The sequence below is a fragment of the Rhinolophus sinicus genome, linkage group LG10 (genome assembly GCF_036562045.2).
Source record: "Rhinolophus sinicus isolate RSC01 linkage group LG10, ASM3656204v1, whole genome shotgun sequence".
NCBI classification, from domain to species: Eukaryota; Metazoa; Chordata; class Mammalia; order Chiroptera; family Rhinolophidae; genus Rhinolophus; species Rhinolophus sinicus.
The window spans coordinates 103,672,326-103,691,017 of record NC_133759.1 but is presented as its reverse complement, the minus strand read 5'-3'; the positions used below and the strand labels follow the sequence as shown (position 1 = coordinate 103,691,017).

Sequence of the window (18,692 nt, the reverse complement as noted above, 5' to 3'; positions counted from 1 at the left end):
CAGTTTCCCCCAATATCCTCTGGTTCTCACTTCCACAGATGGATTAGTACTTGGATTATCTTCCTACCCACAGGTGCTTTCTTGGATCTTTGTTGTGTCAACTCAAACACAGAACTCACCTTCCTCTTAGAGTTCCACCACTCTCCCTCCCACTCATATAAAACACATGCTTATTGGCCAGTTTCCTTAAAGGCTTCGGGAGGTGGAGAGAGGAAGTCAACAGACTGAATGTTGGATGAAGTGGGTGATTCATCGTGAGGCTGTGCACCTCCTCCCTCAGCTGCAGAGTCAAGGGTGACTCAGACGGGAATCTCCCGGGACCTCTATCATCTCACACCAAGCTCCCTTGCTCCTGATACACATAAGATAAAGACAGGGGCTGGCTAAGCACGTGCCCCTTCAAGACATGCCTTCTCTCCTCACTCCTAATGGGACGTTTGTGCTGAGCTCTTCTCTGTAAGTCCTGGAGTGGATTACGCCTCCCCTTAGACTCCTCATATTCAAATACAAACCCCTGTTTTCTGAGGGTCAGTAGTTCTTAAAGATCCTCTAGTGCTTCCCCATTTTCTAGTCAGGTGCTTGAAGCCTCCCTATAGAATCCCCCGGAAGTGACAATCTGCATCAACGTCCCTTTTGCTGAATGACTCGCTGTATCAGAAGGAAACCACCAAGGCACGGGGGCAGGGGGGTGTATAACTTGCCACAGGTCAGAAGTTAGTAAATAGCAGAGCTGGGATCCAAACCTGCACAGCATGGCTTCAGCCTCTACTCTCTAACCACTGTGCTTTCTGCCCCTTAGTCTCTGCCCATATCAAACATGGAAAGTGCTGAGTAGGGCAGGGGCAGTGCTGAGAGCCTGTTGGATGCTTCCATATACCTTTCCACGAGCCCAGGCTCTCAGGTGGCTCCCTAGAGCCACGTCTCTGAAGAGTCCATGGATGTGGGTGAGGCCCAAACATACATGCCTGAAAAAGCCCTGCAAAGGTTCTGATGTGGGTACTGCCAAGACAGACAGGGCCACGTGGTCAGCTACAATCTGCTTGGCTCCACAGTCACTCAACCCATAGCCCAGCAAATACCTGGCGGGAACCCAGGCTCACCACGGCCGTGGCCATGGCAATCCCTGAACTATAACAGTCACTCTACTAAAAAGCAGAACCAGAGAGAGGCTGGTCTGACATGAGTCTTTCTCAGAGACCCCACTTCTTTTCCAAGTGTTCCCAAGCCATTGGTTTAACAGTCCACTCAGTCCACTCTAGAACTTGTCCAGGAGTTCTAGATATATATCTATGCCGCTTTATATATAGCTTTAGAGTTTTCTTTCACTATCGACAAAAATTGGGCCATGTATACCTTCTTGGTATCTGAGTAATTTTTCTATGACTCTGTTGACCACACAAGTAGTATTCCTAGAACCATCTATATACATGTGTCTTTAAACACCACTTTATATGCCCTGTGCTGGTTCTTCTCAACCCCTGGAATTGAAACTCCTGGAGGCACAAGCCAGGACCTCACTGATCTGAAGAAACCAGGGCTCTCTGGGCAGGTCCTGACCCCCACGTGAGCCTCGTAGCCATGCTGGACCACCGTGCCAGTTCTCAGGTGCCATTCCTTGTGGGGAAGGTGGAGCAAACCCAAAAAGAAGTGGGTATTTCTTGTCCCTCCATCACATCAATCACCCCAAGCTGACTCAGCCATCAGTTATCATCACCCTCTCTCTCTCTCTCTCTCTCTCTCTCTCTCTCTCTCTCAGAACATGTTTTAAAGGCTTTTTTCTTTCTCATTCTTGCAGTTTCTGGGGTGGGGGTAAGTTTCAGCTTAGTATGACTTTATTCTTCTGGCCCTAAACTATGTGTTTTCTTTGGACAGGGAACCTGCAGAGAGGAAAGCGCAGAAAAGCAAGAGTTGGAATCTGACTTGTCAGTGACCTTGGGCAGTTCATTTCATCTCTGAGTCTGTTTCTTCGAATAGAAAATGAGTGTAATGTGGTTTGTTTTATAGGGCCCTTGAGAGATGATTCGGTGCAATAAGGACCGTGAAGCCCCCAGCCCACTGCCTGGTACATAAAAGATGCACAGGTGTTTGTCTTTGAGCACATGTGCCTCCTTCCTCCGATAATACAGTTTCTCCTGTTTGAGCTCAGGGAACTTCCTGCTGCCCCCTTCTTCTCACTGGCAACTTCCCACTTCGCTTTCTCGTAAGTATCATTGAGCATGAGCTTGCCTCTCTCCCTTTCAATCCACTTCCAGCTATGTTCCCTCTTAAAAATTTGTGCCACAGACAGACTGCCCAGCTTTGCTTTAAACATTCTGGAATCTACTCTTATAACCTTAGTTCCTGAGGAAAAGCAGAACCTGTCCACAGGGGCCACATTCCTGCCTAGTGGAACCATCCAAGGGTCAAAGGACCAGTTTCCTCGGGAGTCCATTTCATGGAGAACCATCATCACTGACAACAATAGGTCTGGCCGGAATAATCCTCCCAGGGTGATGCAGGCAAATCCCAAAGGCCCAGAAAAAAAGGCTTAATTGGAAATTAAATTGCATTTCAATGCCAGCTGCAGGATGCTTATATCCACAGCTAATTTATCAAGCGGATGCCTCATCTCCCTGAAGCCCATGGGAATAGAGTGGCTGCATCAGCAAAATTACAAGCTTATATCTGATGAGAACTTTCTTTAAAGCGTAAATTGAACGCTTCGAGTTTCTCATGTTGGGTTTTGTGCACTTATTGGCTGCCTCCTCTGTACCAGGACCTGGAAACAGGATATGGGTGGGACCTGGCACTGTACTCTAGCTGTGCCCAGGCCAGTGACAGGAAGGGAATATGTAAGCAAAAGACCCCCAACTCATAGCACGTTAGTTATCCAGGGTTGAGTCGCTTAGGAAGGTAGAGAGTATTATGAATAACTTCATAGCTAAGACTTTTTCTACTTAATACTATACTAAGACCACAGTGATCAGAGGTGTGCCAGATTCCTCACCAAGCCCTTTATACATATTCATTCCATCTTCCAGGCAGCTGTGGGGAAGAAATATACTATGACTTTCACTATCCCCCATTTCACTGGTGAAGAAACTGACACCTAGAAAGTCAGTCACTTGCCTGTGGTCATTACTACCCAATTAATAGGTCGTAGAACTGGCAGTTGAACTAAGGTCATTTCATGGCAAAGCTACGTCTTTAAAACGCTGTATTATACAGAACCCTCCTTTATGTCTCCCAATTTTTAATTTTGAAAATGTTCAACTACAGAAGAGTTGCAAAATAATACTATAAGCATGTACATCCTTCCCCTTGATTTACAAATTATCAATCTTCTGCCATTTTTGCACTTCTCTTTCTCAGTCAGCCAGTGTGTGTGTGTGTGTGTGTGTGTGTGTGTGTGTGTGTGTGTGTGTGTATGTGTGTGTGTATGTGTACATGCTTATGTGTTTCTGAACCACAAGGTTGGTTCAGAAACACAGGGTTGGTTTAGAAACCATGTGGGGACCAGTTTGGCTGGAGGGGAGTGTGCATGTAGGCGGGGGAGACAGGAACAGGAACTGGGCTGGGAGTTGGGGTGCGGGCCGTGAGTGCCGGGCCTAGCAGTCCGGCATGTGCATCTACACGGATAGGACAGTGATACAACGACAGTGAAAGCACAACTTGTACGGAAGGTACTGAGAATAATTTTTAAAAAATTGAAGATGTGTAGTCAACAAATGATATCTGTATGGTCTGATTAAATATACAGGCTTATTGGAGACCATGTAGACAATACAGTTGAGTACCAAGAAGAACTTTAAAAAATAACCCTGACCCCCAACTAAAACCCATACTAATATTTCAGTTTATTTCTCTCCTATTTGCTTTTCTCTGTGCACACACCTACTCAGAGTTTGGAACCTCCTTGCACAAGCACTTTTGTGTCCTGCTTTTCCACCTAATATCACGTCAATAGCCTGTCTGTCTATTCTTAGGCAGCCCTCAAAATAATTTTTCGAAAGTTTAGTGTTATTCCACCAGATAGAGGAACCAAATTTATTCCACCCACTGTTTTTCGACTGAAGTTTCAATGGTCTCGTTTTTCACTATGAAAATGTAATTTCCATGTCCAACACCCCTAATAAAAGTCTTTTTGTACATTCTAGGGTCTGCGTAGAGTAGATTTCTGGTCGGGCCTCTCTCCTCTGCTTCTAGATGGCCACTGTGTTCTTCTTGCTGCGTTTCATGTGGTCTTTTCTGAGTGTGTTCTCCTGGTGTCCCTTCCTCTTCTTATAAGGATACCAGTCCCATCGGAGCAGTGCCCCACGCTTACCTCATTTAACCTTGATGACCTGTTTTAAGGTCTAAGCTCCCAATATAGTCACATTGGGGGGTTAGGATTTCAGTGTATGAATTGGGGTACAGACACAATTCAGTCCATAATGGGGGTGACAGTGCTGCGGGATTTGACCAAGAGAGTGTTCCTTTAGTAATGCATTGGGTCTTCAGGGGCAGCTCTGGCTTTGTAGCCTAGGGCAAGTTATTTAACCTCCCTCAGTCTCAGGGTGGGAATAATAAGAGTCCGTAATCCACAGGGCTAGGACTGGATTGAATGTAGGGATCCTTATAAAGCCCCAACAAATACGTAGCATTCAATGGACAGGGGCAATTATTATTCCTCCGACAGTACCTGTCGAGTTTGGAACAATAGGCGACTGTTTCTGGACTGATGAGGCGCTGGGCAGAGTTAATCATTACAAGGGTACCGGGCGCGTTGTGCAGTCCAATATGCGTGGCTTCAGAATGTCCCCACCTCCAAGTGGCAGCAGGTGCCCAGCTGATGTTTGCAGATCGTCAGCAGCAAGCCTGCGCTTGGCTCTGCCTGACAACCACAGATGGTTTGAAAAATGCCACCCAAACTGGCCCAGGGTTAATCAATAGATTACACAGAGAAAACTGGCGTAGGCTAACCCCAGCCTCTCAGACACAAGTCTCACACTCACCTCTCCCGCCCTGACTCCTGCTCAGTTCTCTGCCTCCAGCCTCTTTCAGCCAGACGTGAAAATTGGCCTGACTGGAATTAAAATGGGAATGCTTGCCGGTGGTGTTTTCTTTCTTTCCCCTTCTTTCTGTCTTGGCTACAGGGTCAGATCTCCCATATTACCGTTGTTCGACCGGACAAGGTGACCTGTGGGTGATGGTTTGGGGTACAGACTGGAGGCTTAAGTCTCAGGCAAATTCTCTGGAATTCTGCTGCTTCCGTCAGAAAGGAGGCCTTGAAACCTTGATTTGTGAAACAAGAGTGTGTCGCCTCTTGACCAAACTGGGAAGGAATCAGGTTTGTCTTCATTGCTTGCCTATCCTGGATCTGAGTTTTATAAATTCAGGGAAGCTAATGGAGGGGGTAAAACCGGAATGTGGAAGCAGATGGTCCAGCTTCCAATGCCGGCTCTGTCCCATGCTGGCTGTGTGACTCGGAGCCAGGCCCTTCCCTCAGGTCTTCCCCTCTGTCAATGGGGTTAGCTAGAGCTCTGAGCCTTCCAGGGTCCTTGTGTACATTAAGTAAATGGCATCAGCAGAGTGCTGGGAGCAGGGAGTGGGGGCCATGTATAGTGTTGCAATTATTGTTACTGAATCTTAAAATCCCACAGCTGAAAGGGACCTTGGAAATCAGCAACTCCCTCATTTTACAGACAGAGAAACTGAGGCCCAGAGAAGGGAAGCCCTTGTTCAGTGAGCAAATGTGAGGCTTTGGATTCAAACCCAGGCCCGGCTCCAAAACCATGGCTTTTGTAGCTTGAAGAACATGAAGTGGAAACAAGATGGCTTCAACCAGAGAGGACCAGGGCTGGCTTTGTGTTCATGGCCCTTCCACCTTCACCCAAACGGGAAGGAGGCTTTCTTCTGTCTCCAGACTGGGGATCTGTGAGAAGTACGGGGAGGCGAAATGTCACTGATGGTGACGAATGTCTTCCCTCGCATCGTTTCCTGGAGTCCTGGCTTCCCTTTCCATCTAGCTGGCCTGGGAAGCCGGCACAATCTTCTCATTCCTGCTTCTTCTCCCCCAAAGGTCCTCTCCCCAGCTCCCTGCGCTTCTGTGGGACCTTCAGAGCCGGGGTCTTCCTTCCCGCCCTTCTGGTCGGACACTGGCCAGCTGTAGTGGATGGGCAGTCCAGGCCTGCTGCTTAGGGGGCAGTCCCACGGAGCATGCATGGCCTGGAGTGGAAGGGGGAGCAGGCTCTCGGTCTTGCTTACATTCACCACCCCATCTTATCAAGGTCATTCTGGCTGGTCACTTCTGTCCAACTCCAGCACAGAAATTCAGAACAGGGAGATGGGAGGCCGCTGAGCTAGCCTGGCAAAGACCACGCCTCGAAAAGGGACTCCAGTTGGATAGCCTGGTGTTTCTGGGCAGGAAAGCTTTCAGTCATTATTTGTTCAACATCCACTGGATTCTTGAGGCACCAAAAATAAGCTCCACATGGTGAGTGCTTTTGTAGGGCTCATGCCCTCATGGGGTTGGGGGAATGGCCAACAAGTGTGTAAACCGCTAAATAAAAAGGGTAACTTCAGCTGTTAACAAGATCTCGATTTCAGAATGCATAATTCAGAGTAACTGATGGGGGCGTGTATAACTCTGGAGGAGCAGAACTTTTAGAGAAGGGCTGGGAAGAGACTTGACCCAGAGCCCATTTGTCTCAGCTCTGCCTCTTTCCTCCTGGAAACAAGTCCAAGATGTAATCACATCAGAAGAGAACAGTTAGAACTTTTTCACCAGGCAGCTGCTACATCCTAGGTACTGAGTATCACAGGACACCATCTCACTCAGTCTCTTACTGGCCCCATGCGCTGGGAATTACTGGCCTCATTTTCCAGGAGAGGACACAGATTCAAGGTGGGAAATGGCTTAGCCAAGTCTGTCCTACCAGGAAGTGACAGGATTTGAATTCAAGACTGTCTGGCTGCAGAGCTGTGCTTTCTTTTACTGCGTCTTGCTGCCTTCCACACTTACTTCACCTGACTACCTCCATGCTCAGGAGTGAACAGGTCTCAGGGACTTGGGACCTCGGGTCTGGTGAGAGAGCTGGCCCAGGGAAGATGCTGTGGCTCTAAGAGGGCGGAGGGTCACTGCCTGGCTAGGGACCTCCCGGCTTCTGAAGGCTGATGAAGACCTGACATAATTCACTCCACACTGTGTCTTGGTATCACAGCCCATGGTGCCCTCCCACCTGCCAGAGGGGCCCATTTTCCAGCTGCTTTTAATTTGGAACAGACTAGCTGCTCCCCCGTGGTCCTAAAGTTAATAAGATGCCTATGCAGCCCTGCCAGGATAAGCAGCCCTGAACAAATTATTCCTGCCTGATATTGGGGTTATCTAGCAGAGAGGCCTGGTGGCCCCAGAGAGGGACAGACTTGGCAGGTGGGGGGAGGTCCCACCTTTGTCTCTCCCTTCTGCCATGGGACTATGGAGACCCTAGAGAGCACTGGCCAGCGAAATGGGTGAGGACGTGATGGGACGGCTGCAGAGTGGCAAAGATGAGAGAACTGTACGTTAAGATCAGGGCTGCTGGGCATCAGGAAAGCCAAGGCGAACATATTCCCTGCCCTGCTTTGTCGGGCTTTGACTAGAGAGGCGGGCATGGACCGGACCCCCCATGACTGAGGTTCCCGCCAACACAAGGCGGGCGTACACAGAGGTCCCTGCATGCCCCCAGCGAGTGGGCCTGTCCTAACACAACCTCAGTGCTGGTCTGCACCGCCAGAAAAAGAGGTGCCCGGGGCACAAAGTTTAAGGAGGCCCTCACCCTAAGCTCCCTGCAAGTGCCAAGTCACCCCGTGCCCTACAAGCTGCCAGCCTGTTACTTGCATTATCCGCATTAAAGAACAACCTTGTGCAGTTGACGTTATTGTCTCCAATTAAAAGTGAGCTATCTTGGCTTGGGGAGGCTGTTCGACAACCCCAGCTCACACAGCCTATAGATGGACAGAGTTGGGACTCAAGCCCGGTCTGCCTAGAGGCAGAGCCCATCCTTAAGTTCAAGGTCAGTTTCTTGGTGATCCTGAACAGCAGTTGCGGTGGAAGCAGGAGGAACAGCCTGTCTCTGATGGGTCTGAAGCTGAGGTCCTGCTTCTCACAGAGAGGCGTGGGAGGAGGTTCAGGGCTCCAGGGCAGTCCTCGAGATAAATCAGATTCTAAGGTCAGCCCCACACTCCCTCCCCAACTTGCAGCCATGTGGGTGGCCAGGACAATGCTAGAAGCCCTCCTGGATTGGATTTCTCCCTCCTGCTCATTTTGGCTTCGGCCATCTCCGCCTGGGGTGAAAGATGAGTTCCCAATATGCAGAAGGAAATGGCCTTCAACCTCCCAGCCAGAGCGGTGGAGGTCGCACAAGTTCTGGCTCCCATCAGTGACCTCAGGTATCTGTGAGGGGGTGGGGAGCTGGTGGCACAGGAAGAGGTGGGTTCCCCAGAACCCCTTGGTTCATCGGGGCATCTGAGCCGGGAGCTGGGCTTCTGCTAAGTTACAGAGGCTGGCAGGACCTGGCTCTGAGAGTCAGGCTCCAAACGCCTAATAAGGTAATCAGGTGTTGGAAACGGTTCAAATGTCATCTCAGCACTGGGTAGGGCCTTAGGAAAGCAAGTGCAGGAGTGAGGAAGCAGAGAATGTTCTAGAGGCTAGAGAAGCGGCTCTCAGAGGCTATGCCCAGAACTGAAGAAACCAGCAGTGAGAGATGTGTCCCTGGCCTGAGGCCTTCACTGTCCTGAGAGTATTAGCTATTAACTGCAGTGACACCAAGGAACATTTCCCCTGTTACACAGGGAGCTATGTATGCACACACTCACGTTCATCCCACAAGGAGGGCGTTATGTCCCATCTGATAGTTTAGGTAACTGAGGCCAGAGAGGTGAGGGACCCAGCACCAGGCTTCCCAGCCAGTGTGCAGAGGACCCAGGCTGTTCTAGTCTGGCATCCATTGTGCTTTCCATTGCATAATTGGTTCACAACTTTTTTTTTTTTTATTAAGCAAGAGAAACTCTCTAAATTTTGGAGAAAGCCAGTATGTAAAACAAATCATAGTAGAGCTGAAGGGGCAGGAGTGGGGTGCCAGAACCCCTCCCACAATTTAGGACCATTTAAATGCCCTTCCAGGGCACGAGGAAGCTCAGGCACAGTTCTGACTGAAGCATCTTGCTGGAAGCTCGCCCTCTGGCCACAGACTCAGGTGCTGAAGCTGGACAGAGTTCAGCGCGCATTTTCTGAGCACCCAGGCCAGGGGGGCAGCCCGGCAGCTCGTAGTGCGTCCTGCTTCAGCATCTTCTGGGGGCCCTGCTGACGTCTGTGCCAAGCAGTGCTGGCCTGATTGTTTAACACTATTGCTGAAGCACCCACTCGCAGCTGGGTACCAGACCCAGAGCTCTGTCCACAGCGCTGAGTGAAACGCTGTGGTCCCTGCCTCACAGAGCTCAAGTTCAGTGGGGACAACAGCCTTTAGCAGACAGGTTCCTAAAAGAACATAGATCACAGGTCGCGGTCAGGGCTATGAAGGAGAAGCTCAAGGTCAAGGGGATATATGAGCACAAGAACCTCATCAGTTCATCTCTGAGAAGGGCACCAGTGAGAAATCGGGGCTACCCAGCAGCTTAAACCAATAGGAAAGGGGACAGCTGGCATTAGGGGGAGGCAACTGAGGTCCAGGGACAGGCAGAACGGGATGGGGGGTTGGTCTTGAGCTTTCCCTGCTCCCCAGCTATTCCCAAGGCAGGGAAGAAACAGTAAGTTGTCCCCAGGACCGGCAGGAGGTACTCGGTCCGATAGGATCTTTACGTTCCTTAATCCTGAAAGGGATAAAGAAAAATCCTTCTAAGGGTTGGATTACTGCAAATGTAGGACTCCGTGCCCTGAATAATGAATAAGTGAAAACACAATTCAAACCAGAAATTATTAAGCACATGTAATGTGTCGACATAGGGGCTAATCTAAACCCACCTAAGGCTGGTCTATACTTTAGATAGATCTTTCTCCGCTCCCCTGCTCCGGGCCTGGCCCTACTCCCACGGTCATTTATTTAACAAATCTAGCAAACACCTGGGTTGGGCAGGACACCAACTTCCCAGCACATGCCTGGCACAGAGCCAGGGCTCTGTGAACACGAGGTTCTCTCTGTGGAGCTGCCATCCTGTCCTGGCACCTGCTGTGGGTCTCCTCCCTGGGCCTCTGCTGTAGAAAACTCAGTCCTGAAGGAGGTCAGAGAAAGGCCAGGTCCTCAGCGCTCATCCCGCGGAGCCCTTTCTGTGTCACAGGGAGCTCAGTCTCTGAGATTCTGAGTGGAGAGAAGGGACTGTCCTGACCCGCTGGCTGGTTTCTCTGCAGAGGGTGACACTCCAATGCTGCTCCCGCTGCCAGCGCAAACCTCCTTCCACTCGCCCTGCCCTGCCCTCCTGCTCATCGCCATAGAAGCTACTGTTGGAGGAAGTCTCTTTTTGTCCTGGTCCAGCCTCCATGCCCCCCTCCATCTAAGCACTTGGTGCGGATGAAGCTAGGTGGTATTTGTGTCCTGGGTCTGTGCCCCCACCAGAACACACGTTTCTTGATGGAGGGCATGTGTCTTATTCATGCATGTGTCCAGTGTCTAGTGATGAGTGTGCAACAGAGTAGGTGTTCAATAAATAAATATTAAGCCAATGATTGTAGACAAATATGCAGAAAACAATATCTTCATGCTCAGTTGTGCAGGTAGCCATCTACCTTCTCTCTCTCTCAGTCTCAATCTTTGTCTTTCACACACACACGTACACCCCTTTGCACACACGCTCTCTCCGTGACTCACCTTCTCACACTCACCCCTCTTGCTGCCCCTTCTCTGATCTCTGTCCCTCTCTGGTGCTGCCTGGGGTATAGAGACCCACGTGCAATTAGCTAAGTTAAAGAGCTCCTGACCCTGGCCCTACAGAGGGGATGGCTGGGGGCAGTCTTTCCAGACCCAGGCCCATCTCAGCCCCTGACTGCTCCCTCACATCTGGTCACTGCAACACACTCCGTAAAGGGATCCTGTCTCCGCTTCCTGGATTCTTGCAACAAGGCTGGAAGGTAATGGATGCATTTTACACATGAGGAAACTGAGGCTCAGAAACTCTACAGCTTGCCCAGGGAGCAAAACCAGAGCTGGGATCTAGGTTTCTTACCTCCAGACGCAAGCTCTTTCTGCTGCACTTCCGGGAAGCAGAGATTGGCCTAGTGTGCTGCCCTCACCCCTCGCCCCTGAGGCCCTGGTGACCCTGATGCCAGAGGAAAACTCTCGGTGGTCTCAGAGGATTGAATGCGGGAACTCTCTGCACTCTCCTAAGCCCTTCACCCCAGTCGATCCTACGTGGGGCCCCCAAGTAATTCCGCCAGGCAGCTGACCCTCAGCATTGGGCATTCGACTGAACAGCCTTCCTGGAGGGGCAGCGCCCGATTTCAGAAGCGTAGTGGGGACAGAATAGGAATGATGAAAGGTCTGAAAAAGGAGATATGCAAAATCTCACCATCCCCCTCCCTCACCAGCCTTACAATCCGCAGCAGCCAGACCCGCTGGGCCCCCGGGGACGGGGACCTGAGCCATGTCATTAGAACTGGCCACACACAGCCTTTCTCTTCTCTTCTCTTCATATTTTTAAATCCTAATCAAGGTTGGTGGCCTCCCTCCTACCCTGAAAACCCTGCCTGCAGCTTTCAATCCATCTATCCCAAAGCCCCTCCTCCTGAACCAGGGTGTGAATATTTAAAGACATTTTTTCAGCCAGTGAAGCCACATCACACTTCTGCTCTCCCTTTAAATATTATCTCCAGAAAGTTTGTCAGACTCTCTCTGAGTGCCTCAGCTTCCCCAGTCAGAGTGTAACATGGGGCTCCTGAGGCAGGACCAGGCCCTGGAGAGCTAAAGCTCCCCTTTGCACCTGGGGCCAAGTCGCATACACACAGTCCCAGCTCTAGGCTGCCGGTGAGTTAAACCTGCAAATGCCTGCCACCCAGTTCTTGGAGAAGTAGAGAAGACAAACAACAACAGAGGCAGGAGACATGGGGGTCAGGGATCCAAGAGAGCAGAGCGATGAATGAAGCCCCAGAATTGCAGGACCCTGGAATCTGACAAGAGAAAGCTCTTGGTACATCAGCCCCAGAGCTGATTTTCATCCCATATCCACCAGCGCATGGAAGAGAACGACGCCCCGGTCCCCCCTCCTGCTGGCCCCTCAAGCGTCTCTGTTCTGCAGTGACAGCCCACTGCATGAAATCTCTTTTATCAACAAGACACAGAACTCTGTGGGTAACTTCTTGAAACTCTAGTCACAGTGAAGCAGTTTCCAGTGCTCTGCGAAGGGTTCTGTCCCTCTACCCGCATGTAACCAACCAGCCACAAACCACCAAAGCCATTTCCAAAGTTCCAGGCAGTTACAGCCAGCTGAGCTCCCTGGCGCGGTGCCCACCTGCTGAGAGCCAGGACCCAGGTTATCAGCAACCCCGAATCCCAGCACACTGACTTCCCCCAGCCTCCTCCGAGACCTAGGGACACCAGAATGGCCACACCTGCCACACCGAGGCATTCCGACGAGTCAGACCACATCAACACAGAAAATGAAGATCGAGGCCAGGCGTCCTACCTTTGCTGAGGGTCCCGGTGATGAGCTTAAAGATGGTCTGGGCAAATTTCACGAACCCAAGCTTGCATCTTTTGGAGCAGCCACTCATGGTGGTACAGAGAAAGCAGGCTCTGCTGTCAGCGCCCAGAAGGGATGGCTTCTACCTTGTCTGCCCCTGGAACTTGGAGGCTGCCTAGGCGAACCCAGAGATGGACGCACCCCAGAAGCTCTGGGAAAGAGCACAGCTGTCTCTGCAGTGAGTCCGACTTCTGCATCCAGAGAGCCTGCAGGGCACAGTGTTTGCTCCCTTCCTCTGTCCTTCCCTCCACCCCTTCCTGCTGTCCACTCAAGTTCTACTCGCAGGAAGACATCAGGATGGCAGGGCTGAGACGGCACTGCCAGGGCACAGGGCGCTTTGAGAGAACCGAGGAGGAGAGTGAAGCTGAGCAGAGCAGGGAGGGAGGAGCTGGAGCTTTCCCAGGCTTCGCTGACTGTCTTTCTTACATGGCAGTGGCAATGTAGCAATTAATACTCGAGTCAGAGGGAGGGGCTGCAACGCAAAAAATACCCCGTTTCACAGCTTCCCGGCTGGCTCTCCCGCTCTTTCCCTGGTTAAGCTAGCAGATCAATTCTGTGTGCCCTGAGTGGGATCCACGAGAACTCCCCACAGAGCAGGAAGCTGCTGCCGGGTACTCAGTGGAAAGTTTGCAGGCAGCCTCTGAGTGGCCTGGTTTGTCTCACGTAGACGTCGGGCTGAGTGGGGCACTCCAGGGAGGGGTGGGGTGGGGGCGGCTTGTAGCTCCCTCTGCAGCACCAGCGCAGCAGCAGCTGTCTGCCCGCTTCTGACCCTGCTCTGACCCCAGGTGCCCCCACTCAAAGCCAGCTCCTCTGTCCCAGCTCCCACACCTGCACTCTCATCAGGATAGGAGAGGAGTGTGATTGGGGCTTTTCTTAATGAAGAAAGTGGTCCTCAGAAATGCCATAAAGAATGTCCAAAATTCACATAATTTGACTACAGTACAATCCTTTTAGAAGTCAAACTGCAAGGCAGCACGCATATATAAAGTCCGACTATTGTTTCCTAAGTCTGGCTGCTGTTCAGTGCCACATTGTGAAGGTAGCCAGGGGTCTTCGGGGGCATCTCATCCCACCCTCTGGAAAGGGATAACTTTCCTTGGTATTTCAAAAGGTCCTCATGGGCCACCTGCCCATGCACTGTGGCTACATGTAAACAGCAGACATGAAATCCACTGTCAGCTGAACTAAGTCATGACTTGAGAAGGTCTTTCTCTTCCTCTCCACCGGCTTGTCTCCTTCTCACCTGCTTCTCTGGGATGTTTGAGAAGAAGAGGTTGCTTAAGAGCTAGAGAACAGAGACTACCAGTCGATAAAATGCCAGATAAGCTGGAACTCATGCTCCATATCTGGTTTCTTCCCCATCTTCCATGCGTTATGGGGAAGTGAATCTTGAAATAAACCTCAGCCCTTAGGATGGTCACCAACAAACTTGAGCTTCAAGAACAGACCTCCGAGACCGCCCACAAGCACAGAGCCTTTGTCCAAGCCCCAGGGTGACCTGTGCGCCCTGATTTGCCGGCATGGTATGAGTCACAGCATATACAACGGGAGGGAGCCCGGGGAGAAAACACCCATTGTGCCCGATGTCTTAGGGCTGGACATAGCCACACTGTTCATTTTTGTCTCCAGTTAAAATGCACTTGGTATCTTGGAATGTGAATGACACTTAACCTCATCAGCCAATGGTCATTGGCACCAATTCAACGTCAATAGGAATCCCCAGTTAGCCACCAGGAGCCCTTCTTGACAGGTATTTTCTTTCTCGGAGTCGACTACCTCTTGTTCACTTCTTCACGTGTCCAATATTTATCAAGTTCCCAGTATTTAGGAAAGAGCTGAGCAGCCAGGGTACAGAAAGCACCGAGCACCCAGGATGTAGAAGACGTGGAGCCAGGCAAACTGGATAGACACAGTCACGTCCTCTTGGCCCTCACAATGGAGTGGATTTATCATCAGACACGAAGCATTGTCAAGAATCTAGTTACCCAATGAACTAGGTTCACTTTGCAGAATGTTAGTGGGCAGATAGGTGTTAAGAAGGAGAAGGAAAGAACTAGATCGAGGGCCACTCCCTGGCAGGGAAGGGCCAGGTAAAGGGCCTCACTGCCTGGGCTCAGTCGTGTCTCTCTTCCTTCTCATGTGAAAGAGAGATACACTGAGGATTGAGAAGCCAGAAGCAATGGCTGTGGCTTCAGTGGTATTAGCTGACCCAGAACTTGGTCTTCAGCCTGGAAACCTGGCCAGAAATCCTGCTAGAGGAGTGGCTCCCAGAAGATGGTCAGCTGTACCTCTATGGGGATGACAGGCGATATCTAGGGGGATTTGGACTCTAGCTCAGGATTCTGGAACGCCAACATTTGAACACAGAAGGGGAAAGAAACAGCGGCACCTGTTGGCTGAAGGATCTGGCAAATCCTATGACAAGTAACTCCAAGCAAGACAGGGAGTGGTTAAGAGCGTGGCCCTTGCACCAGGTACTCACTCACCTGTTCATTCTACGAAGATATAGTATCTAATAAAGACACTGTCACCACGGCCTCTGCTCTAGGTACTGACTATACGGCTGTAGACAAAGGTAAGGGGGTGGGCTTATGACGTTCACATTCACATGGGAAAAGGACAGATAAGTCACCAATGGTGTCATATACACCGGGTTGTGCTTTGAAGAAAAAGAAAGCCAGGTGGGAGGAGAGTGATAGGAGCTCCTTTTCACAGGGTCACCAAGGAAGGCTTCTCTCTATTAAAGTGACATTTCAGCAGAGACCCCAAGCACACAGCCACACAGCGTTCTGGAGTAATAATTGTTATTAGGGCTGAGGGTACAGCAAATGCAAAGGCAAAAGACAGACCTGAGATTCTAAAGTCTGCAATTTAGCAGCTGTGGAGCCAGCAGAAGAGCCTCAGTTTTTTCTTCTGGAAAATGGGAATAATAATCCTACCTCACAGGATTTGGGGAGGTTTAAATGAAACCACTGTGCTTACTATAGGGTCTGGTGTAGTAAGCCACTCTCTCAGGGGCAAAGGTCATGACTGTTGCTCTGACTGCTGCCACTGTTGTTGTTGGTGCCACTCCTGCCCCTGTCTCCTAAAACAATTCTACAAGCAGAGGCTGTGTAGATAAAGCCTCGTGAGCACTGGAAACCACGGAGCCAGGCCCCAATATCCAATCTCCCCCAGCAGTAACTCAAGCACTAAGCATGTCAGAGTCTCCTCTGATCGCGAAGTATTTGAACTCAGTCTTTTATCAATGACTCAGGCCCAGAGGGGTTCAGTAGCATCCAAAGCATCACACAGCAAAAGCCCCAGAAACGCGGGCAAGGTGTTTAGTGTTCCAAGAACACTCTCAGCAAAGGAAGGCAAGTTGTGCCAGAGTTAGATTCATGATTAAAAAAGGACAGGAGAGAATTGTTCTTTGCTCAAGGAGCACGTGATTCTGCAAGTGCAGGGCCAGGAGAGGCTATGTGCTAATAGAGTACTCAGGTGGCACCAGGGAAATTAGACCATGAGCAGGTTTGTAATTAGCTTCCCAGTCACAGCTGTGCATCAGCCAAAGGAACTTGGGAAGGCAGTTCCTCTCCACCTGAAACCATCTATAGGAATGTTTACACACCAGTTCCAGGGGGAGAGAGGCAGCCGGGGGCTCTAGATGGCACCTGGGCCCAGGAGAATAGTCGGACCTCTCTGAGTACAAGGCTAACAGAGGACAAACATGCTGCCCTTGAGAAGGTTGAAAGCTGTCCTTATTATGGTAACAATGACAGCAGAATCCATGGAGTACCTTCCATGTGCAAGCAACTGTTCTAAGTACTTTCAGTCCATAGGTCTAATCATTATTGTAGTCCCATGAGGCCGATCCTGTTATGCAACCTGTTCTGCAGATGAGGAAACAGGCCCAAAGAGGGAAAGTAACTTGTGGATGGCCACACAGCTAAGGCAGAATTTGAAACCAAGACCATTCGACATTTGACTCTAAAATCATGGAAACTTATTTCGTATCGCACAGGGTTCAACATAAATGCAACTGTCAGTGTGAGTAGGAAATAGTTTGCCCTGATACTGAAAGAACAAGCAGCTGTCCGTTATCATAATAAACTTCCTGCCCCTGGTGGCATCGTGGAGGGGGAACGGAGACATTCATCCGGGAAGAACTTCCCTCCACAGCCTTGGCTGTGGGGTCGGAGGGGAGGCAGAGAGGGGCATGGCTAGGCAGATTCAGTTACAGTGCAGCCAGGAGACACAAACCGATTGGCTATTGAACAGAGAGAATTTCATGTAAAGACTTGTCAAGCAGGTATTGGAGGGTCAAAAAGGACAAAAGGGGGCACTGAGGAATTATAGAGATGGTAAAGTAACTGCAGGAAGCAGATGCCAGCTCCCGTGGGGCGAGGGTGGGAGACAAAAGACAGAACTGGGATCCTCAGGGTCTGCAATCCTGCTGGAGGGACCCCATGAGGCTGAGAACCAGACTCTGAGGAAGGGATGTAGTCTGGCTCATGCTGGTGTCTCTAAGGGGGAGTGTTGAGGCTGAATCTTGAGAGTTCAAAAAATATGTATCAGAAACTGGAACCAATGGCTGAGACTGGAACCTACTGCACAGCTAGGGCAAAGAGCTGTGGCCGTGGAGATCTGCAGGGACAGGAAGCTGCCTGGAGCGAGGCCCCATCCTCCAGCCTGCAGCCTCCCTCTCTCCCTGCTGGCACAGCCTGTCTCGGGGTGGCTGGTAAAGCAGAAATGTGGCTTCAGAGTCCCAGCCCGGTGTAGGATAGAGAAGGGCAGAGAAAGACACCCTTTGAAGCTGGGGGTCAGTAGCGTAATAACCAGCCCAGTCTGGGTGTCTTCCCTTCTGAAATTCTAGAATCTGCTATCAGCCAGGCATTGGGGATATGCCAGGAAATAAGACAAACTCCCTTTCTTCGTGGGAGCTGCATTTTAGAGGGAGAGTAGGGAAGGATGCTCAGACCATGAGCAAGCAAACGAATTCATACGGTGGACAATTTCCGAGTGTGAAAATACGCTGAAGCAAGTAGCAACCCATCTATGTTTCCTAATCAGCAAAAAGCCCTTGACTCAGAGTTCATTGAACAGCTCCTAATAGAACCACCACTAAGAGGAAAAGGGCAGATTCCATGAGGGTCATGATCCTTATAAAAACAATCACCATGACTTAGTACTGTTACCAGATGCTGTGCTGGGTGCTGTATTTAGGTTATCTGGGTCTTGTAATGAACGCACATTATTATTTATTATACCCATTTTGCAGATGAGGAAGTGGAGGCTCCGTCAGAGTTGGTGACTCGCTCCAGGGGAGGAGGTCGAATCAAAGGGCCTGATAACTGATTGGAGGAAAGTCTGGGGGATGGAAGGGAGTCAAAAGCCACCAATAGTTGTAGAAACAGAACTGGAAAGATATAAAGAGGATCAGGTCTAGGGAGGGAGATGGTTACAGATTTCCTATGTCTTAGGGAGAGAAATGTCCAACTGGTAAGTGGAAATGAAAATGAGGAACTTCAGAGAGAGGTAGGAGCTAGAAATCATAAATAAATGATTTTTGTAGCTGCTCAGGAAGAAAATAAATGTGGCATCCCAGCAGGCCCAAAATATTAGCATTTAAATACAGGCTTACACAGGTGGGTAAAAAAGGCAATTTCCTAAGAATTAAATCAGATTTTATCGTTCCTCTAAGTTGAAGAAAAATTCATTCTGCTCCACTGTGGTCCTCAGAGACTTTCGCCTTGCTCTGGCGGCATGCTGGCTCCGAGTTCTTACTGGGGCTGCCTGTTTCTCCCCACTACAGTTATGAGAAAATGATGCTAAGAACCAGGACAAATTCATCAGCACTGTTGGCTGGAGGTCCTCAGGCTCATGTGTATAGAGCACAGGGCAGCTCATGTTGGGGTCTCCATGCCCTTGACACTTAATTGTGTCAGCAGGTCTATAGGGCTTGGCTAGGGCATGGAGGAACCAGGTTTTGCTAGAGAACTGCTAAGGGGAGGAGGGTGCAGCTGCAGATGCTTTCAGGGAAAAGG

The 18,692-nt window shown here is 50.2% G+C and overlaps 1 protein-coding gene across 4 annotated transcripts in view; it reads right to left on the bottom strand.

The window, feature by feature from the left end:
• The window catches only part of KCNIP1 (potassium voltage-gated channel interacting protein 1), a 267,824-nt gene extending 254,518 nt beyond the window's left edge, over positions 1–13,306 (bottom strand). For 2 of the 4 annotated variants that reach the window (XM_074313883.1, XM_074313884.1), the window contains exon 1: positions 12,610–13,306. In XM_074313883.1, the coding sequence (XP_074169984.1) occupies positions 12,610–12,697 (88 nt within the window). In that variant the 5' untranslated portion in view covers positions 12,698–13,306. The remainder of the gene's footprint in view (positions 1–12,609) is intronic. The other 2 variants (XM_019741060.2, XM_019741075.2) reach the window with 2 other exon arrangements.
• Between the last annotated feature and the right edge of the window lie 5,386 nt (positions 13,307–18,692).